Genomic DNA, 23679 nt, shown 5'->3' on the forward strand with positions numbered 1-23679 from the left:
GGAGTCTGTCAGTTTCTTGATCTGTTGACGGTCAACCTTTTGTGCAGCTGCAACCACAGCCACCCAGACCCTGTTCAGAGAGGTGTACTGTTTTCCTTCACTATAAATCTCCCGTTTAAGCATTGCCCACAAGTTCTCAATTGGGTTCAGGTCAAGTGAGGAAGGGGGCCATGTCATAAGTTTTTCATCTTTAATGCCTTTACTGGGGAGCCATGCAGAGAAGTACTTGGATGCATGTGATGGAGCATTGTCCTGCATAATAATCATTCTTTTGGAAACATGCAGATTCTTCCTGTACCACTGCTTAAAGAAAGTGTCTTCTAAAAACTGGCAGTAGGCTTGGGAGTTGATTTTGAGCCCATCTTCAACCCGAAAAGGTCCAACCAGCTCATCTTTAATGATACCAGCCCATACCAGTACCCCACCTCCACCTTGAGGGCGTCTGACTCGAAGTGGAGCTCTTTGCCTGTTACTGATCCAGCCACAGGCCCATTCATCTGGTCCGTCAAGAGTCACTCTCATTTCATCAGTCCATAAAACTTTTGAAAAATCTGTCTTCAGATATTTCTTGGACTAGTCTAGATGCTTCAGCTTATGTGTCTTGTTCAGTGGTGGTCGGGTTTCAGCTTTCCTTACCTTGGCCATGTCTCTGAGCGCTGAACATCTTGTACCTCTTGGTACTCCAGGTAGGTTCCAGTTCTGGAATATGACAGAACTGGAAGATAATGGGTTCCTGGTAGCTTCACGCTTGATTCTTCTCAAATCCTTGGCAGTTCATTTGCATCTTTTTTTCTCAACACTTTTCTTGTGACCCTGTTGACTATTTGCAACAAAACACTTGATGGTTCTGTGATCACGCCCCAATATCTTAGCAATTTCAAGAGTTCTGCATCCCTCTGAGAGACTTTTGGTCATTTCTAACTTTTCAGAGTCAGTTCAATCTCTTTTTTGGCCCAGTTTGCCTAAAGAAAAAAGCTGCCTAATAATTATGCACACCTTGATACAGGGTGTTGATCTCCTTAGGCCACACCCTCCCTAATTACACAGATACACATCACCTGCTATGCTTAAATCCATTAAGCATTCAAGTTTATCCAGCATGGAGTTAGAAAATATGCCTAAAATGATAATATGGTACAAAATACTCACTTGCCTAATAATTATGCACACAGTGTACAGAACAAAAAAGTAAAATTGTCATTATTTTATTACTTTTCTGTCCCATAATCTCTCTGCTGTATGCCTATGTACATTCTTTTAGCATGGTATGCTACTGCTTTTGTTGATTTTGCAAACAGAATGTAGAGTAAAAGTAGACTGAAATCTCTGCAATTCTTTGATGCATTTGTGTATTTTGCACTTCACAGGATACATGGTGGGTCACAGGGCAAACACTACTTCTACATGTGAGTTGAGGCATGAAAAGTTTGGGACCCCCTAAAGTAGATAACAACTAAAAACAGCAGTATAAGCCATCTTGTTGCACATAATGCAATTTTGCACATATTTTTCATACATTAAGGTGTGTTCTACACAGTCTGAATCCACATAAGCAAGTTTATTTGGGAACACATAGCAACTTGACATAGTTCGAGGCAAATGCGCGATGATTTAGACATGCAGTTTACACAATGCTAATTTGCTTCTGTTATCTGTTAGCTTCATTAGGCTCGTAGCTTCAGAGTAAAACTAATGCAGCAAACATTCAGATGCCAAAAAAGTCTCGGTTAAAAGCTTGACACTGCAACAATAGCAGAACCCTTTTTGGTGCTGTCATTTTCAAGCATGTTCTGTACAGAACCATAAAATGCATGACCCATCAATCTTTTACCATGCAAAGACGTATCTAAACAAGCAAATGGTTCTTTGCGTTTTTCATGGTTCTATTTAGAACCACTGTCTTTACTAAAGAACCCTCACAGAACCACCATTTTTAAGAGTGTATTATATGGGAATCTATAAAAGAGTCACACTGTACAGGGCTCCAGCAGCCATGAATTCTCTATTCCTGCTGTCTTAATGCTCTACAAGGTATCCAGCAAAACCAATCAGGCTCAGGCCCAGCCAGCCATGTTAGCCCTGTAGTACATGTCACGTAACTAAAGCCAAAGAGCATCCAGTTGATTTATTTTCTCCTGTGAGAGCTTTGCTGTGGGATAAGTTTGACTTTAATATGTGGTGTATGGCTTAGGAGATTTCTCAGACAAGTAGAGGACCTGCAATTCCCTACAAACACACACAAACATACACAATCCCAGTGGTCAGCGGTCAGTGACAACAAGGAAATCGTCAAAATGGAATACCAAGAGCACAGAGCTCCAAGAAAAAAAATCAACAATCTGCTCGCATGAAAGGAAGAAGAAGAACAGACAAAGGAGACAGACAGAAGGACTGAGCTATTCCCATGGAGACAACTAGCAGGGGGAGAGAGAGGCAGAGAGACAGTGGGAGAGGGAGAAATTGACAATCCACTGGTGTCTCTTAGGTGCAGTATCCTCTGAAGCCCAGACATGAATAAGGAGATGTGGAGAGAACAAACGAAATGGTAATGCGCAGAGTTTTCCTTTGTTTCAATGCAAACACCAAACTCCCTTCACAGCACCTCATTTTTCACAGCAGGTAGTGTCCATCAATCTGTCCCTAAGGAATAGAGGACCTGCCTAAAGAATATGCTGAAGAACATCCATATATCCTCTCTATGAGCCATCCCTTTGAAGGACCTGGTGGCAGGTGTAAGCATATGTTTAAGGGGAGCACAACACATCAGAAGCTGTTACAAATCAACTGTGAATGGGACATATAAATTCTGATTCTCATTTAAATAATGGAATTACAGGTGAGAATTACAACTGATTTCTTAGCGCTGGAATTTTAGCTTGCAAAAGCCATGTTTACATGCAGCCTAATAATCTGTTAATAATTAGACTAATAGCTCGACCAGAATAGAATATGTTCATGTATGCACCTCAATTGGAACAGACTAGTCTGATTTAGGCCATTCGGAATACAATTTCTGTCCAATTGGACATAGTGGGTAATCTTGTAAATAATCCTTTAAATAGAAGAATAACAGCTGTATAAATGTCTGTATCTGATTACATTCCCAATCACCAAAACTGATCTGCAGAGGAGATGAAGTTATGATCTCTGAACTAAAAGATGGCACTGGGATTGACGTCCATCTTATATGTCTCAGAACACGACATCTTCCTCTCACCCTTCTTAAATAAGTACATATGAAGTGCGTTTTCCTGAGTCTGACATTATTTTAATGTAATTAAAAACACAAGCACTGCTCACTGCTGCTCGTCTCACTCTGACTGGACTCACGCGATGCTTGTTGTCATGGTAATGAGCTACACAAAGTCGTACTCTTTGCATGTGCATAATTTTGAATTGGATTACTTGTAGTGAGCATTTAAACGGAGCTCAGATTGTTGGGTAGAGTGATCAAATGAGCACCTCATGCTTAATCTAAAATTGTAATGTATTTAATTGGATTGGCAAAAATCGTTGCATGTAAACACAGCCAATGATGCATGTGTAGTCACTAGCAGTAGGAATTTCCATTGATTTCAGCTCAGTCAAATGGCGAGCCAATGTTACGTTACAATGTAACATTCAATACATTATCACTGTCAGAACAAAACTTCCTATCTCCAAAGTACCATGTTCTCAGGAGATGGAAAAAAACTTACTTAAACTTTAATGTAAGTTAATGTAACAAGACTTGATTCTGAGTAGTTCTCCTACTTTGTATGTTGAAGATATACTAATGTTACACTCAACTAGCTTGTGTGTTATATAATCTAAAATATTTATATGAAATAATGTAGAAGTGTACAATAATTTTCTGTCTAATTTAGCTGTTTTAATACTCACTGAATAGCTTATATGAGTTATTGTGTGAACATGTTTTAAAATGCAAAAATGAGAAATTATTATGAATGAACACTAATTGGCCACAATGTGTTGATCATCGGTTATAGTCAGAAACTACACAATAGTGCACCCCTGTTAGATTTTCTGTAAAGATTTTATCAGTGCATGCTGGGGAATATGGGCTGCTGTTGACAACAAGACACAATTATGATGTGGCTTTATTTATAAATTACTTCATGCACTAGCTTCTATTAATTATGATGTGTGCTTGCCAAATAACTGCTTTTGATCTGGCAGGAGAAGGCCAGGAGTGTGGTCTGTGTACACACACACACACACACACACACATGCATACACACGCACACACACACCCACACACCCACACACACACACACACAGTGCGGCGTCAGGATGCTTTCAGCTCCCTCATGTAAATGCGTGTCTCCAGCCAAGAGCTGTTAATCTACTGCCTTTCATGGGTAATTACAAATGGATTTATCGGCTTGATCCAACAGCAGGACTCTCCCAAGTTTCTGCTTTTCCACACAGCCATTTTTCATTATTTTAGAGAAGGGGGATGATGGAGGTTCACTAGGGCATCTCTGCACCCTTCAAATAGGATCATACTTCAAAATCTCACAATGAAATTCGAACACTAAGTGCTGCTACTGAATATTCTCATGAGTGCCCTGCCCCCCACCTGTTCCAGCTGACCAAAAGGGTCCCACAGCCTAGGGACGCGGCGTCTTCAGATCCACCCCTCAACTGTAAAGTAGTGGAACCTAGTGTGGAACCAGACAAAGAACTTGCCTGTACACCCAGTTGCCCCATTAGCTACACCAGCTTCCCGAAGTCCCACAAGACATCAACACCGGAGGGCCCGTCGCTGAAGTAAAGGCTTCATTTTAGTATAAGCTTTGACTGAGCTGTTACAGGTAAGTGTGTATTAGCCACAAATGTTTAACTGCATCTGAAATTCTAGCATTTAAAATATTGCAAGTGGCTACTGTTTTTATTTTTTCCCCACCTTCTTTATTTTCCCGACTTTCTTTACTTATAAAAACCAATGCCATTCGGTGGCATGAATGCAGTACCACTGGGTAAAATAGGTGTAGACTGTCTAGTAGCCACTGCAATTGAAAGTGATACTTTTAATTAAAATAGAAAATCAAATAAGATGTTTTTCCCTTTAACTCTGATGAGCTGCTAGCAAGCAATGAGGGAGACTCAGACAGCAAGTATTCTTGATTTCAAAAAACAGTGTACAACCGGCATAATATAAAAGCATTTAAACATAATAAAACATTACAAACACTTGCTTACTCAGAAACAAATACAAAAATCTAGTTCACTTTTGTAAAACATTTCTATTAAAATATATTCCATAAATGTTACTGAAGCAAAAAACTTGCAAAGTTCTACTGACAGACCTCATATTTTATGCCTACTGTGAAAAAGCATTAAGAAAAGAAGAAAATGGAAAATACTGTTCCATTAAACATGCCCTTATCTGCTCTGATATCAATAATTCACACTGTACCAGGACATCGCTCCTTATATATTAGATATGTTGCTGTATGTGCTGTTCCCCTACTCTGGACTTTCCTCAAGGTCCAGGAAAGGGTTTTGTGTCAAAGAGGCATTTTTAACAACCCCTCTGTTAAACACATTATCTCGCAAATGCACATGAGACACCTACACACACACTCCTACACACACAATTTAAGAAGGCTTTCAGAATTCCCAGCGGGCTCTGCTGCATCCTCATAATAAAGGCATGATAGAGCTGCCAGCCCTTGTTAAAAGCCGCTCCGCTGTCCTCTGAGGTCAATCCACCCTAACGAATGGTCAGGCGTGATTGATACCTCCCTCACTCCGGGATATACGCTTAATTAAAGGAGGCTCATCATCGGGAAAGGCTCGATTGAGTTTCTGGGCAGGCTGCGAGAGAAGCAGAGTCTCATTCTTCCCTTCGGTTTGCCTTCAGGTCCATCAGACTGTCCTAAATCAACATGTGACAGCTCTATCTGCACACAAAGTTGTGTCTTAACACACTGCTGTGACATTATGGAGTGGACCTGTCAGTCTTAATGGCCCATAGATCACCACCTAATATGCAAACGCATAAACACTCGGTATAGATAGTATGTGCTGTGTAGGATCGCTAGCTTGTCTAATTTATCTCTTCAAATGAAATTTGGTGTAAATGTTCTATTTACGTATACTGCATGTCAGAAGTTGCCTTTTTTTTTTTTAAATGTGATTGCCATGTCATTTTCACTGTTACTTTTCGATTAACAAGGAGAAGATTTATTTGGACCATTTAGTAACTGTACATTTGGGACATACACAGGTAATGTATATGTTCCAGGTGCCAGCATTGAACACAGAAATCTCCATTCAGACATTCATTACATGAAATCATGGAAAGTAAGTGAGTGAAAACAGATGCCAACAATTCAGTGAAACTTTCCACAGGGCTGTAAAAGACAGTTTTGCTCGTATTTAGGATTAAATGTAACACATTTTGCTACCATGAAACACTATAGCCAAGTGTGTTGCCAAGTGCTGTTAGGGACAAAACTGAAAAGTCAGGGCAGGTTTCGCTGTAACTAGGTGAACTGCTCTAGCTGGCATTACCTAGAACTTAAAACAATGAATATGTATTTATATAGTGTAGTTGGTAACATCTCTGCCTTCTACGCTGTAGATTGGGGTTTAATCCCCAGCCTGGGCAACCAGACTAAACCAATAAAAGTCTGTGGGCAAGACTCCTAACACTGCCTTCACCTACCTGCATAAAATAATTAAATTGTAAGTTGTATTAGAGCGTCTGCCAAATGCTGTATGTACTAACTCATTAGCTCATTCAAGGCAGCCTCTGTTACTCAAGTACAGTGATCAAAAGATTTCCACAAATGATAAAAAAGAGATGAGAGTTTAGATGCACTTTCATGCCAAATCTGCCCAAAGTGTGACTTTATTGAGATCTCTACTGAAATTACTACTTAAATACTATTCTGCTTAGGAGAAATGTCTAAAGAACAAGAGATGTTAGCAAAAGTCTGATGAAACTACTCTATTTTAAGCAGATCTGTTTTTTTTTTAGATTTTTCAGTCCAATTGATAATATTGTAATATTGTTTTTCTCCATATAAGGCAGGTTAATATGTCATTGCATTGCAAGGTAACGAAAATTGACAAAGAAAAAGAAGGTCATTTGTATTAAAAGTTATAAAAAGTATAAAAAGTTACTCCTAAATTTCGACAAGCACTGTAAGTGTAACAGGGCTCTTGTTAATTGCATCATCATGCATGTTCATGTGACTAGATAAAAACAATTTATCTCGGATCAGAGATTTGAAACAGCAGCAGCTCACCGTAATGCGCTCATCTCTGTCGTTGATGTTGGCTCCATCTTTCCTCCAGGAAATGGTGGGCTCTGGATGGCCACGAGGTGGCTGGCATTCCAGCACGGCAGGTTCGCCTTCTGCCACCATCACATCTGCAGGGTTCTGTCTGAAATCATCACGCAGGACTACAAAGAGACACAGAGAGGAAGATGTGTTAAAGCAATAGGTTGGCACATAAAAACTATGTGGTCTGTTTGAGATTATTTAACAATTCCATTCCATTTAATACAACTATGGTGATTTGGACATGCAGTTTGCAGACTGCTAATTGATTGAATACAGACATCCATGACTTCTTAGCCACATTAGCATCGAAGATCCAGTGTAAAACTAAAGAAGCAAACCTTAGACACCAAACATATCTTGGATGAACTACATTTGCACTGAGGGGGAAATAAAGTAAATGAGATTTTTTGGTTTCTAACGCACTTATACATAATAACGGACAAAAACACACACAAAATTCAGTATTCAACATGCCTACTGCTATGTTTATGCTCCCATGTTTTTAGCAATCTACTTTTACAGATAAACTGTCCTTTTAATGAGCATTCTTCAGTACTGGCTGAGTTAGCAGATATCTTTTCTTTTACAACAAAAGCTACAGAATGGTTTAGCTCAGGCATGAACTGGTGCTACATTGTTCGTCCATATGCTAGTCTTAAGGAATTGGTTTGTCGCCCAGTCCAAAGGTGAAGCAGAACAATTGAAGACTGGATCGTATCCAATCACTCGGAAAGGACTGACGGGTGGAGTTTTTTCTGTTGCACTTCGCTACTCTTTCATCAGGGATAGAGTGTGAGAGTCGCCGCTGGACTCATCACCGGGCACCAAACTAAGTGCCTGTGAGAGGTCAATCACATCAGCTGGGCAGTGAGAAGATGAGATTGAAGCAGTGAACGCCCCAGGGAGCACAAAGACGTGTGGAGAGGGAGCTAACCCCCCTACGGCCAGCTCTCATCTCCTTACTTGTAACTTAAAAATATAGTCTAGCGAAGCATTACATTTCCACAGTACCCCAAATGTAGTCAATCAGCTAAGACAGGTTTGTCACAAGCTTTGCACTGAAGCTATGAAGCTAATGTAGCTAACAATTAGCATTGTGCAAACTGCATGTCTAAATCATCACACATTTGCCTCACATTGTGTAAAAATTCTTAAGTAATCTCAAATAGAAATAGAAAAATCTCTGACAATGTACATAAAAATAGATGAAAATATGTAGTATGGAGAAAAAAGAAGTAGCTGCCATCTTGAAGCCTGAAATGTGTACTTTTCTTCATAATAGTATGACATACCTATATCACATACAAGCAGATTACATGGACTCGAGTCCGAATCGAGTGACGAATTTCATGACTTTCATTTGACTCACGAAAATCGAGAAAGACTTTGGACTTGATTTTGACTTGGCTTGACTCCGACTCAAACTACCAGTTGTTTTTAGTTGGTTGATCTAGTTCTACTGCAGAGCTAGGTTTTATTTTAATCATATGCATCCAAAGCTACTAAAATCATCAAAAATGATCTTGAAATAAGTATTTTTTTAATTGAGTTCAGTAATGTTTTTAAAATTATTTTCATGTGTGGTGCACTACTCTGTGTATACCGCTATGCCTGTCATAGTTATATGTGTACCATGGATTTTGTATTTTACTTGAAAGGGCAAAAATAATAATAAAATAATATACAACCATGCACTGCTAACATGCTATCATTTAAAAGGCTATGGTACTCTTACCATTATTCAGTGTTATAGCGTTAAATTAGCTGAAGAATGCAGACCGACTTGCTTAGGACTCTAAGATTAAGATTTTTGACTTGGGACTTGAGTTCAGACTTGCCTGTACTGACTTGCATCGAGATTTGACTATCTTGACTTGGGACTTGACTCTGGATTTAAGCATGAAGACTTGAGACTTTCCTGTTACTTGATACTTAGTGACTTGTTCCCAGCTCTGCATAAAAGTTAACGAGATTACTTAACAATTTAACATGATTTGAAGCCAGTAATAATGTAGGCATGCAGTTAGTATGATGCTAAGCAGTGGAGTATAATCTTCCATCACTACATTAGACACAGTACAAAATTAAAGAAGTAAACTCTGGACACCAAATGGGTCTCAGCTGATAAGCTACATTTGGAGTGTGGAGATTTGCTGCACTCTTCTTTAACTTCCCCTTTTAGCCACTCCTTTCTTCCTCTCTCTTTCTTCCTATCTCAGGTCACTCTCTGCCAGACGTGCTCAGGTAAATATTTACATAACAATCAGATTTCAGTCCTGTCAGCAACTCTGTTTGAAGCGCCCTGAAATAAAACACTGAGCTCGTTAGTGAACGCTTCCCTGCCTGTTTGCTCGTCAAACACTCGAGCTGAGAGACGCAACAGCCATTATGGCACTCAGAAGCATCTTCAAAGGCCTTTACGGCTATTAGCCAATTGATCAGTCAGACAGACCACACAAATGGGAATTTTATGCATTTTCGTGTGTTCTGTTTAGAGCACAGAGACTTGTATGCACAGTTGAGTGACAAGCAACTGTACTGTGGTCAGGTTTAGAAACAGATTTTAAATGATGGATAAATAAAAAACAACCCGAGAGAACCAGCAATTAGACGGCAAGTGTGCAATTTCAAATAAGACCATATGGCATATAAACAGATCAAAACGTGGCATACATCACTGAAAGGCTATTCAAACATGAATGTTACCTAATGCTGACAACTACAGGTATCTGCAGCATATAATTCATTGAATTATACATCACGTCGCAGGGGGAGGCCACAGACCAAGCGCCTGCAGGGGGAATGCGATGAAAAAGGTAATTTCATTTCAGCCCCTTTCATTAAATCACTGAGCTGAAGAGTCAATAATCATATTCCCAACAGTGGGAATGTGTAGCAGTGGTCTCAGGAGAGGGTGCTGTCATAAATCCCACTCCTCGTCCATGCTGTAGCCAGTGCCTGCTGCTGCTGTCCTCCAGGACCGTGAAGCAGATCACATTACGCAGCATTAGATTACATTGCAGCAGCCTGCAGTACATCACACTACATTATACTGCATTACACTATACAGCACTGGTCTCTTTCAGGGTGCAGCGCAAAGGACTTTGCACACAGCCTGTGCAACTTATGGATGAAACATCTGTACGAAAAGAACTTTAGATAAACATCCGCTACTTCTATGATGACTTGCACACCAAGCTCAAAAGTGCAGCTCCGCAATAGTGCATCATTTTTATGAGTTGGAGTTTGACTATGATATTATTTGATTATGTAAGCTTTAGAAATAAACCAAACAGGATTTCTTCTGCAATTCTTGTAATACATTAAAAACTGATTGAACAATGAACAGCTCATGCTCACACAATTGCTCATGCTAACATTAAAAATGAATGGCTGCAGACGTTCTTCTAATGAAGAATTAGACTAAGAATTGAACATACCTGGTGACCTGAGTGAACTGGTCAACCACTTGGCAGTCCAAATAGTGAGTCTTTTATTTTTTACTATCAATATTTAGCAGAGGGATAGGGCTGGGAGTTGATCCTAGAAAGTCCATTTTCCAATTCAGGCATTTAGAAAACATGATATTAATAGACAGGCTGTTTTACTTTGGACACTTTAATAACTGATGACCGAAATAAATCATAAAAGTCAATTATGTTCGAATAGAAAACTTTTAAAAAGGCAAATTCTTTCATTTATGACTATCAAACTAAATGCTAGTTGAACATTCTGTGCTGTATACAGAATTCCCAGTTGGTCTATCAGACCATCAACCAGTCAAAAGTCACAGGGTAAACAAATATGCTGTGCTTATTTAAGAATTATATTTTTATTAAGCAGAGTGACTGATCTGACTGTTTGACCATGTGGTAGAAGGAAACCTGTAGATCTTTCTTGCTGCTTCACTCAGCAATGCAAACGCCACACGAATAACCCCTGCATGTGAACTGTAGTCACGCAGCTATGTCACTCAAACAGCGGAAAGTTATCTCAAAACCCAACAGAAGCTGAGACAGTTCAGAAATGTGTCCAAACATAAATGTCTGAAATAGGCTTTTAAAAACACAATATATTTATTAAAATAATATCTACAGCTAACAAGTCTATCACCTTGTATCACTACTGAATTGTTGTTTTGTCTTTTAATGAACAGTTTTCAGCATCGAGCTGCAGACGTCTCAGGATGCTTTGAGCTGTCTATCAGCAATACCACCAAATGAGCCATGCTTTTCTGCTCCTTCTCTTACTGTACGTGCCTGTGTGTCCTTGAGTCACCAGCTATTCACCAACAGGATCAATATATATTCAAAACGTAATTCATTTTAAAACCTTTTTCCTTCGCTGCAGTACATTTAGAAAGTAACACAATCAAAAACAAACCCCATGACTATGTAATTTCCACCCACACTGCATTTTCAAATCAGCTGTATTTTTCAGGAATACTGTGATTTTGGCATTCCTGCATGATGGAAAAGAACATGTGAATGAAATACACAGAAAACAGATTTGTTTTTTTTGTTGCTGTAGGATCCTGTATGCTTAACATCCCTACCATTAAATGCAGTTTTACTGTAGCAGATGTTTTTACACTGTTTCATGCAGTTCACTATCATGGCTTTTCTCCAAAGATTGGGAGGGCATTGCCCCACCTTCATTTGTTTTGGGTGGCAAAGCTTACTGCTATGCATGCTCAAGGGGTAGATTTTACTTCTGAGAGGTATGCTCACACAAACATTCAGCTTTGATGTTTGTAATTAACTGTAACATACTGGCTTCTCTGTACACATGAGTAACCCCCCCCCCCCCAATAACTTTGTGGGAATAGTTCTAAATTAGGTCTTGTGCAGGTAAACTGCAGTGTCAGTCTTACTGGGATGTCTACTCTGGCTTGAGTTCACACTTAAATCATTTGGCGCTTAATTACCATGGAATTCCTGCCTAAAGGTGTGATATATTTCTTGATTTTTGGAATCAAGTATAAGGAAAATTATCATATGGAATCACAAATCACAATCATTAATCACAAACTTGACTTCACCAGAAATAAAATTTTGGATAACAAACACCCTTCCAACCAAATCAGATGTGTTTATATCGGATTTAGTGCACAAAGGCCTAAACTATGTGGGTGTGTTTAGGTGTGTCTTTGCCTCAGAATGTCTGTACACTTGTGAGTGCATTAGTTCCACTGAGTTTGTATGATACCAGTACAGAGCACATCTGTGGCTTCCTCAATCAAATGCTTGTCTGATCTTGCTACAGTTTTGTCCATTGCCGCTTAGCCCTCATGTCCAGATCATCGCCCAATGGGCTTCATGCATTCAAATCAAGAGGCCACAAGTTTGTTTCCTGTGCAAACAAAACTAAGGCTGCGATGCCACAGGCCATGGCAAGAGTATATGGAGTGCATTTTTCTATTTGTATAATATCACTGCGGCTTTAGCCTAACGGACAATTTCAGATTATATAAATATGGCTTGCAAATACCTTTGTCTGTGTAACAATAGCTTCTAAAGAATTTTTTCTAGAAGTGTTCTTGTTTTGAAGGCAGTTGAATCACATGTCCACGATTTTTGCGTTTACCCAAGATGACTGGTGTCAAGATGATATTTTGCTTTGCATGGTAGTATGCCACAACATCACATTATATCACACTTTTCAGAGCATATCATGAGCATCATTAGCACTTAAAGAACACTGACTAACTGCATATTTCATTACGAAGAGCATATTGCTGTTGTAGGAACAAAACCTTGCATCTCAAAAATGGTAACATTACAGGAGAAGGAAAAAACATACTTTACTTTTAATGTAAGTCAATGGAACCAGAATTCTTTCCAAGTCATTTTAGGCTATATCTCTTAGTCCACTCGTCATGAAATTTACACATATTGTAAAGGGCAAAAGGCCCTTTCAGAATATGACGCTTAAAATAGGCAAAAATGAAGATACAAGGTTTTATTTTGACAGCAGCAATAATTAGATCATTAAATTAATATAGATTCAGCTTTGTCATCCTGCAGAATATATAGAGAGTACATAACTAATTAAATGCAGTTAGCACCTGACCAGAAATTCAATATACAGTAATATTTACATATAAAGTGTGATTTTTTTGTATATTCAAACTATTCAAGTTTATATATGACAATTGTCTTTATACTAATATGCATCACCATATTTAGTTTTCTGATGTTTCTGATGACTACTAGCCTGAATTTGGCCCATACTCCTGTCCATCTTTATAAGTCACAATAGGTTACTGTGTCAGAAGCCACAAAACAACTCAACCCAGTTTGAAGGCTGTCATGTCTTAAGAATGCAGTCTCCCTCATAGCTACAGTGTAAAACTACAGCAACAAACTTTGGACACCAAACATGTCTTGGCTGATTTCCTACATTTGGGGAAAATTATGTACATTTGAAGCTGAACTACTGCTGAACTATTGCTTTAAGAAGTCTTGCACTTGATGTTTGTGTCACACTCTCCTTGTGTTATATTATAGTTTTCCTCTTGCCAAAAATGTAACAGTGATCCCATGAGGAAAGTAAAAGCACAAAAAGCCCTTCTAAGTTTCAAAGCGCAGAGAAAGAGAGAAGGAGAAAGAGAGAGAACAAGAAATGTGAAAAACAAGTTACTCATATGAAGACCATTATAACACCCAATTTTTCCATCTTTAGTGAAGCCATTTTATTTGACGGTGATGGCATGTACATTTTTGGTCCTGTGGACACTTCATTTGCACAGCTGGACAAACACTCAGCTGTGCCATGCTAGCTGCTCTCACTGCAAGCAGTAAAGTAACCCAGCTTTGAATGTGGGGTACCCCGAACCACAGCGTCTGTGTGAGCGTGTTAGGCCCCGCCCCCCCCTGAGCTTTGTTCCGTGAGATTGGCACTAAATGAGAAATGTCACAGGCTCCCTTCTTTGTTTCACCTCTGCAGATTTCTCCTTACTGACGTGATATTGGAGGCACATGCTGAAAAATGTCAAATTAGAGTAGGTGTCCCTGCCTGCCCCTAATGCTGCTGACATTAATGAGGGCCCGAAACACTACCACACAGAGAGGTCTGAAGGAGATGGAAAGAAAAATGGAGAAAGAGAACAAGAGTTTGCTGAAAAATAGCATGAAAAAAACTGAAAAAATACAGCACTCTGAATTTATTTGGTTCAAATATGTAAATCGTTTCCACTTTAGCAAAATACATTACATTTCAATAGTTTTTCTGTTTGCTGACATATATCAGAGATAAAACGGAATTGGCATAGCATCATGATAATAAAGCATCTTCAACAGTGGAAGTTAAAGGCACTACATCTTATGTTTTTCTAGTTTCTAACTTTTTCTCACTGAGCTCTTTTTATGTTTGTGTGGGCTTATGCCACAAAAACAATTATAATTCCTCTTACATAACCTTTTCCCAACTTCTCCTAGTGTAGCAGAATTAAACAGGATGTTGTTATTACTGCGCCTTTAAGACTATGTAAATGAGCTCAGTTCTGAATGGCTGCTCTTTACTGTGCTTTACAAAACAGTCCAGGCTGAAACACTCCTTATAACTTCAGGGCTATGTATTATGTAAATGAGCTGTTTATCATGACATCACAGGAACAATAAATTCATAATATGCTGCAGCTTTGTTTCCACATATGGGCACTATAGATTATGGAGTATGATTTGAAACTTTTACAATGCTTGTATATGACACCAAACTTTCATTCCAAAACAGGGAGGACACTTCACTTTTCCAGTTAATCTAAGATAAAAAAAAAACAACCTTTTTCACTTTGATTGTTCACACCAACTATCATATTATGCACAAATCATTATATAATTTAAAAGACAAAGTTCTTGTTTTTCTGTAATTGTTGACCATGATGGAATACTGCTTTCCCTGCCTAAAAAACATCTGAGTTTTGATTACAGCAGTGATCTTGTGACCCCTGACGGTTGCCAGTATTTATTGTTGTTGGTTTGTTACAGGTAGTGTTTGCTGTCTAGACATGTGTTTTCTGTATGCATGTGCCAGTATGATATATATATGATATAGAGCATTCCTAGTTTAAACATGCTTCCCAGTCATCGCACTTCCGTGTTGACGCTACATTAACATTAGCCAGTAACATCATATTTCACCTCATCCTACTTCCGCTGCCACCTAGCGTAGCTTGCTCAAGGACCTCTCCTTATACTTCAATTTACTCAGAACTACATCACGGCATGGAAGGAAAATGGGTCACAATTTTTTATTCATATTGAGCTGGATTATTTTGTAAAAGTTAACTGAAACTAGTTATCTTGAAAACCATGCTAACATTAGCTGAACTATAAAAACCTCTACCTAATCTTGCATTAGTGTGATCCATCCACATACACAACACAAATCATCTGAAAGCAAAAACCACTCTAAACGTGTACATCTTAACAAAACCTGACTTGTGTGCTATAATTTCTCTTAAGGCTGAATTGGATTTTTGGTCAATGCTCTTATAAAGATTGTGCAGCCTTGCAACTTTTTTCAGAGCCTATGTTTTAGAGGACTAACTCCAGGAATTAGCTTAGCTAGGCACAAATGGAGCGCACATGTGGGCTTTCTCCAACAGGGCTGGACAGCTGTGGTATTTCTGGTCAGTGGTGCTTGACCACAGAGGAGATTCCGTATCATGGTCCTTTTCCGTTGCTTTCTTTTAGACAGGCTGGTCAGGAATCATCAGAAGAGGAGGAGAGGAGTGATTAGCTACTCTGGACTCTTGGACTCTGGACTCTTGGACTCATGTCCTGCAGAATGTAATTTAACTTGAATGAATTACCCCACTTGTGCTGGCATAATCAAGCCGTTCACCCTGGACACGGTATAAGGGGAGGCCCAGGCCTGAAACACAGTGATGATGGGTAGAGAAGCAGAAGAATAAAGATCAGAGAGAGAGAGAGAGAGAGAGAGAGAGAGAGAGAGAGAGAGAGAGAGAGAGAGAGATGCTCTTCTTTACAGAAACTGAGAAAAATCTGCATATTCTTTAAACTCTTTCTTTTTAACAATGACTAACAATGACTGCTAATGATGTAATAACATATATTTATATTAATTGCTTTGAAAAAAGGGTAACATTTATGCAATAAAGCATTGCTCAACTTGAACTTGTGAGAAAGAAAAAGAGAGTGAGGGAGAGAGAGAGAGAGAGAGGGAGGGAGGGAGGGAAAGGGAGAGAAACCCGCTCCTACATTATGGGGCGCTGAGTTAACTTCTGATCCTGATGAAGCGAGTAAATTGCACTAATTTGACGGCCCATGTGCCAACGATGACTGGCAAGCATTACTGGTCATAAATACGGAACGAGGATTTGAGCGAGAGAGGGAGAGACGGAAAGAGGGAGAGAGAGAGAGAGACTGAGAAAGAGAGAGAGAGAGAGAGAGTGGAGCCACGCAGAGCACATTCAAACAATGAGAAAATCCAGCGCTCTAATCACTCCCACATGTTCCAGCCTCAATACATCTACATTTGAGAGCGAGAGAGAATGAGAGAAAGAACAAGGAGAGAGAGAGAGAAGAATGAGATAGAGATAGCAATGGAGAGAAAAATGGAGAGAGAGAGAGAGAGAGAGAGAGAGAGAGAGAGAGAGAGAGAGATGGAGAGAGAAACATGTTCTGATGATCTAGGCTGACATGAATGAACAAATTGGGATGACCCTGTAATTGGAGGCACTTCTGTCTCCTCTTTTCGTCTCGTTGTCTGTAATTCCGCCTCTCTGACGGGGGAAAAAATAATGGAAATGGGAGTGGAACTGTCTCCTTGTCAGCTTGGGCAGCATGTGACTGGTGGCTGATGGGAAACAGCTGTCTAGCCTTTCCCCAAAACCCCATAACCCCCACCCCTTCGCCTGAAAGAGCATCAGGCATGACCGCCCAACTCCAATTACTGTTAATAATCCCAGCCTAAAGAGATGAAGCTAGGCTGAGTCTAATGTCATTCTGCAATCATAACCATCTGAAAGCTTTCTCTCTCTCACACACCTACACACACTCGCAAAAACACCGCCCGCTCATTTCCATAAAAACTCCTTTACATAAACACATTCACTCTACCTACCTTAACAGTGCTGCTGTGAGAAAACCTCTCATCTCCAGTAACTTAAAGAAGAAAGAAATTTGTAAGATCACAAAAATAATAAATGCAGCTTTGTTTCTTTATACGGACTGTATGGACTGCACTCTGACACTTTTGACTATGCAAAAAAACTTTAAAAAAAGGAAAGAAAGTTCACTTTTCCATTATATAGGCCCTTTAATGCTACTTAAACAATGAACTTTTTTCAAACTTTTCTTGTTCCACTTGTCAGGAAATGTTCTTTTTCACACAATACACAGAGCAGCAGATGTTCTCAACTGGTGTAAAATAAGGAAATGAACAAAAAAGTGTTTCTGAGTTCTCTTATGACAGGAACTTTACGAAAACCAACACTAACAGTGTCTCTCCTCAGGCTACAGCTCAGTGAAGCTGCTGTCTGCCCCTATATCCCCCCAACGTGTTGGTCAATATATCAATCCTCTGATGCAGGAGAGAGTTTAGAGGATAGGAATGAGAGAGAGAAACAGAGCTGGAGGGAGAGAGAGAGAGAGCAAGCTCAGAAAGCTTACATATTGAAACCATCTACTCAGCCTGGAGCTCAGTCTATTTTGTCCCAAGCCTCCCCTCTCTCACTGTGCCTCCTCTCACTGCCCCTCACTCTCTGCAATCTTTCCTTTCTGTCTCTCTACCTTCCCTTCCTCCATCTCTTCTTTCTTCCTTTCTCTCTTTCTTCCCTTTCTTTCTTCCTTTATTTCTCCTTCCTTTCTTTCCTTTTGCCACCTCTCTCCCTCTTCTCTCACTCTCTCCTTCCTCTATTTCTTCTCTCTTTGCCTTATCTTTCACCCATCGTTTTTCTTTCTCATTCCCTTCTAATCTTTCTTTCTCTCTCCTCTCTTCTCCCTCTCTGTCTTTCTCTCTCCTTTATTCTGACCCATTTCTCCCCTCCTCTCATTCTTCCCTCCCTGACTCTTTCTTTCATTTCTCTCTTGTCTCTTTTCTGTCTCGCCTTTTCTTTTCTTTTTTCTTTTCTTTTCTTTTCTTTTCTTTTCTTTTCTTTTCTTTTCTCTCTCTGTTCCCTCATTGTTTTTCTTTCTTTCATTTATCCTCTCTCCTTGTCTCCCTTTCCTTTCTTTTTCCCCTCCTTTCCTCTCTCTCTCTTCCTCTCTCTCAGCCAACTTCAAAGCCTCAGTCTCTCAGTGTCAGAGCTTTAACCCAGACCTCTTCCCCTCCGTCTGCTGGAGGAACATCCTGAGCAGAATCAGCTCTAATCCGCCAAACGCACACACAGAGCCAGAGCAGCGTCTCAGGCCCAAAGCCGCAGTCAGCCCTCAGCCCACTGAGCAAGCACGCACAGCACGGCCTAATCCCATCAACCCACCTCCCAGCACACGCGCACCACCTCCAGACCAGCACATCAGGCCAGCTCTTCAGGCGTCTGAGATTTCTGCGCAAGACAAGTGTGATGAAGACCAGTGGCTAGTAGAAAATGATGACGACACTGTACAGTCTGAGACTAGCTATTTTATTCATGTTCCATTCATAAAATGTGTAATTCTGTGCTCTTACAGAGTTTAGCCAGCTAGGCCTGCAACCAATGAGTATTTCTTTAATTCTATTAAGCCATCAAATGTTTTTAATCACTTATTTAAGCTTTTCTTGTTTCCTCTCCCTGCTGCTGCTGCCATAATTCAAAGTTTCATTTGAGCAACTAGCAGTTTCTGCTTTAAGAGAAGCCCCCAACACTTCATATAGTGTACTGCAATTTGTTGAAATGATAACATGAACTAAGCATTGGTAAACGCAATAATGACAGTGACCTTTTTATAATAAGTGTTCTGACAGGGCCACTACTGAGCCAATATTACTGGGTGGTGAACGCCAGTCACCTCAGCAGTGATACAGACACAGAAATAGCATAGCATGTATGTTACTGCTAGGTTGTGAGTGGTCCACCACCTCAAAATATTCATCCGAGAGTGGCTCTGTAGTCAGAAACTGACCACTGATGAAGGACTAGCGGACAACACCAATTCTGAATTAACAGCTGGGATACAGAGTCTAACTATACACTAGTAAGATGAGTGTTTCTAATAAAGTGTCAAGTATATAACATCTGCCTAAACATTGCCTTGGTTGTACAGTTAAAAAGACACAGGCTGATATTAACAGCACAGAACAAATGCATCCCAGTAGACACACCACAGGCCTGCCTCTATACAACAGACAGAGAAACACACTGGGATGGCCATTAGCCAGCTAATGTTCTCTTACTCATTCCCTCTCTCGCTCTCTCTCTCTCTCTCTCTCTCTCTCTCTCTCTCTCTCTCTCTCTCATTCCCTCTCAGTAAAATTGAACTTTATGTCATGTACAGGGGGTTATCATCCGGTCCATAAATTTGTAATTCAGTGTACACTACCATTTCTATTAAGATCTGTGATCATAAATGAAATTACTTATGATTTGCCTGCTTCATGCTTTGCTCTGAATTACTGTATTCATAAACCTTTTAATGATGATGATTAAATGTTGAATAAAGGAAAGCTAACAGCTCATTTCAGGGGAAATACATTATGCAGCTTTCAAGGGAAGAGTGAGGCCTTTGACAGTGAGGTTCTACACACACACACACACACACACACACACACACACACACACACACACACACACGCACACAGGCACACACAGCTGCCGCTGCCTCTTCAGCATGGTAAACACGGTCATCTCCACACGCCGTGCCCACAGTCCCTCAAGCAGATGGTAGCGCTGCTCTGAACCGTGCCATACCAGTTGGTGCTGGCATCGTTCCATTGGTCACGCTGCCAATTAGTACTCAGGGGGGGTGGGTGAGGGGTGCCTGGATTGGAATGCCCCCTGATTAGGGCTGGAAATATCTGACTGAATAATAAGGGACCCAAATATTCACATTAGGGCCTGGTCGGATTCAGACAAGGGCTACACAGTATGAACAAAAACATACATTATGATTATACTGCTACATACTGCAGTTGTAATATGGCTTGCAATGTATTAAAAACACTGGTAAATCCTTTATGGTACATGGCTTAAATTTACATGAACCAAATGTATTGATTGTTGTTGATTTCATGTGTAGGCCTCAATTCAGCCAAACCCCCTCAGAAACACTCATCAGGGAAACCAAATCATGAATTTTATTAATTGTTACAGTCCTACTATTTAAGCTGGTTATGAACAAATAAGCACATTGTAAGCTGTACAACTAGTTAGTTACACTAACTGGGTACCAACAAAACAGCATAAAACTTTCAGTTGTTTGACGTCCTTACATGGTACATTATGAGTATTTGGTTTCGTTTTGGGAGAATTTACATTATACAATGCAAGTGAAATTTACTTTGACGTCATTTTTTAATTACATACAGCCAGCCGACTCATACCCATCCCTACGCTTAGTGTGGCCTGTCTCACGAGAGCAGAACCCAGAAGCATCAGCCAGCATCACCCAGTCTACAACCTACAAGGATGGTACTACAAAGGTCCACTCCAACAACCTCATGCTCACTCATTTGCTGTCTCTTTTCTTTCTGCTGTTCTGGCCCCACAAGGCCAGCCTCTGTCCTCTGCACTCCAGGATCCTTCAGGTCTCACAGAGGAGCCATTGATGAGTGCATGTTTGTTTTCTCCAGAGGGACTCTACTTGCCAGGCTGTGAGGGCAGCAGGGCCAATGCTCACTCGCTCACTCACTTCCTCACTCATTCGCTTAGTGCACTTCCCTGACAGCACTTGGCACCTCCCAGTATAAATAAACACAGCCTCTTTGATTGAGTCGCAGCAGAGGAGAACTTACAGGATGCCAGCACTTTGGCAGGGGCAGCGAAAGGTAGTGCTGAGGCCTGGTGTGTAGACCTTAAAAGCATGTATGCACACATGCACAAACACACACAGTCTTCTCACAGTCTTAGTCTCGCCAGAATGTGGGCTTAAATAATAACATGTCCAATTATACTCTGTATTATATATGTGAAGGTACTAATAATTTGTCCCATTTGTATATATGCAAGTACCTACATGTTATCATTATATTTCCCATGATTATTATATATGTATCTATATGTAATATACTATATCCCATATTTATTATTATATATAAGTATCTATATGCAATATACTACATTCTATTATACTCTGTATTATCTGTGAAAGTACTAATAATATGGCCCATATGTATATTTATTTAAGGACCTATATGAACCATTTTGTTCATCCTTTGGTAGGTTAGCCCTGTTCTCCTCTTTTTTTCTAACATATTCAACACATATTTGGCCCCAAAATGTAGAAAAACACAAACACATGCACACTCTTTCTGGAGCCTGGCTCACCTCCTGCCAGCCTGGGCAGACAGGCTGCACTGGACTCCAACCGGAGGTCAAACAAACAACCACTCACTTCTCTGCCACACCATTAGGCCCAGAGCTCTGGTTCAGCCACTGAGTGACCACACACCAGAGCCATGCCGAATTCTATAAATACAGCAGGACTAAAGTAATTACATGAAACCAAAGCTCTCACTTGACTTTTACAACTTTTCCATTTCACTTTTGTGACAAAACACAGCCATGCTGGCCAAGAAAAAAGCGAACACAGGTACAACACGGGAGGATAAATAACAAGGCAAGCACATTTCCACTGCCGTGCTACGCCTACATGGACTTGGCAGTAAAACACGCAATTTTTCGGTCTGTGGTGAGTGACACTTTCTAAATGAAGCCTAGAGAGAAGCAACAGAATGCATTAATATGAGCACAGTGTGGTAAGACTATTAGCTGGGCATTAATATACATGGTTTGTTATGCTTTTTTTCCTCCTGCATGGTTTATTTATTTGCCATGAATAAAAATGGCCTGGGTCAGCAAATGATTGCATAAATACAAAACGGGTGTGTGGGCTCACTCTCCTAGGCGGCCATCCGGGGCTGGTTTGGGCGGACCGCGATGGGCTCCGATGAGGTTTTTCTTGCTTGGCAGATGTGGAGCAGAACCGCACTGATGAATGGAGAGAAAGCCTACGCAGCAGTGGCGCCATGTGCTCAATCCTTCCTCCACCACAGCACCTTTTCCATAGGGGTGTAATTCCCTGACCTCACCATGATTCTTTAAGAACCAGTTCAGTGCATCACAAAATCTCAAATTTCAGCACAGTACATTTCGTCATGATCCTTAAGGAAACAAGTCATTGCATCAGGAAATCTGAAATTTCACCAGGATTCATTTAGATTAGTTCATGATTGTTTAGAAAATTATTCAATCTACCATGAAACTTAAAATTTAAGATTAAAACTTAAGATTTAAGTGGACTACAATTCCTCAAAAACAACAGATTTCTTGATGCAACAGACTCCCAGCAGAAATCCCAAATTTCGTTTGATTTGATAAGTTCTTTAGAAAAATGCTAAGATTTTGCAGTCTTTTAGAAAAATAATTAAATCTATCATGAAATCTCAAATTTCCTTATGATTTGATTCAGCTGGATTACAACTGTCCAGGAAATGATTCATTGCATTATGAAATCTCAAATTTCATGAAGATTTGATACAGGTAGATTACGATTCTTCACGAAATTAATTCACGCACCATGAAATCTCAAATTTCACTGCAATTTGATTCAGTACTATCACAACTGTTTAGGAAATGATTCAATCCATTCTGCATTATTAAATCTCAAATTTCACCATGATTTGATTAAAGCTGAATCAATTGGTATGATCCAGAATTAAAAATATACTACACTGATGTGAAGGAACTATTTACACAGGTGTGGAATGTAGACAATAAAAATAGTACACCAATGTACATCTTCCTTTCTCTCTCTTTTTAAATTAAATATCGAAAACGAAAATTTTGCCAAAAAATGAGTGCATAATGAATTTTATAGAACTATTACAATCAATTCTAATAATTCAAAATTGTTGCAGTTGAATCAACCACTTTCAAATAGATGCATTTCTATAGTCCTCCTTTACCAGAGAGAGAGAGAGAGAGAGAGAGAGAGGGAGAGAATAAGAAAGGCAGAGACAGAGGCGTGCCAGGTCGGCCTGCATTAGCTGGATATCCCACTAATTCCCCAGCCGGCTGCAAGCCTCCGCTGCTCCAGGGCTTTGGTGTGTTTGTTGCCTTGGCTTGCGCTGACCTTGCGCGTCGTGTCTGAACAGCACAAGATCCTTCCTGCGAGCTTTTTTTTGCTCGACTCCTTTCTCATATTTACATTAAAAACCCAAAAATGCCCATAAACCATATCCGATTTCTGCTCCCTCCCTCTGTCCCGCAGCATGC

General features: G+C 40.0%; 1 protein-coding gene across 3 annotated transcripts in view; it reads right to left on the reverse strand.

Moving 5' to 3' along the window:
* LOC108427265 (roundabout homolog 1-like) overlaps nt 1–23679 on the reverse strand; it is a 295097-nt gene that overhangs the window by 53767 nt on the left and 217651 nt on the right. For all 3 annotated transcript variants that reach the window (XM_017697276.2, XM_017697275.2, XM_017697277.2), the window contains one exon: nt 7263–7420. In XM_017697276.2, coding sequence (XP_017552765.1) covers nt 7263–7420 — 158 coding nt within the window. The remainder of the gene's footprint in view (nt 1–7262; nt 7421–23679) is intronic.

This window comes from Pygocentrus nattereri, chromosome 18 (assembly GCF_015220715.1).
Source record: "Pygocentrus nattereri isolate fPygNat1 chromosome 18, fPygNat1.pri, whole genome shotgun sequence".
Lineage (NCBI taxonomy): Eukaryota > Metazoa > Chordata > Actinopteri > Characiformes > Serrasalmidae > Pygocentrus > Pygocentrus nattereri.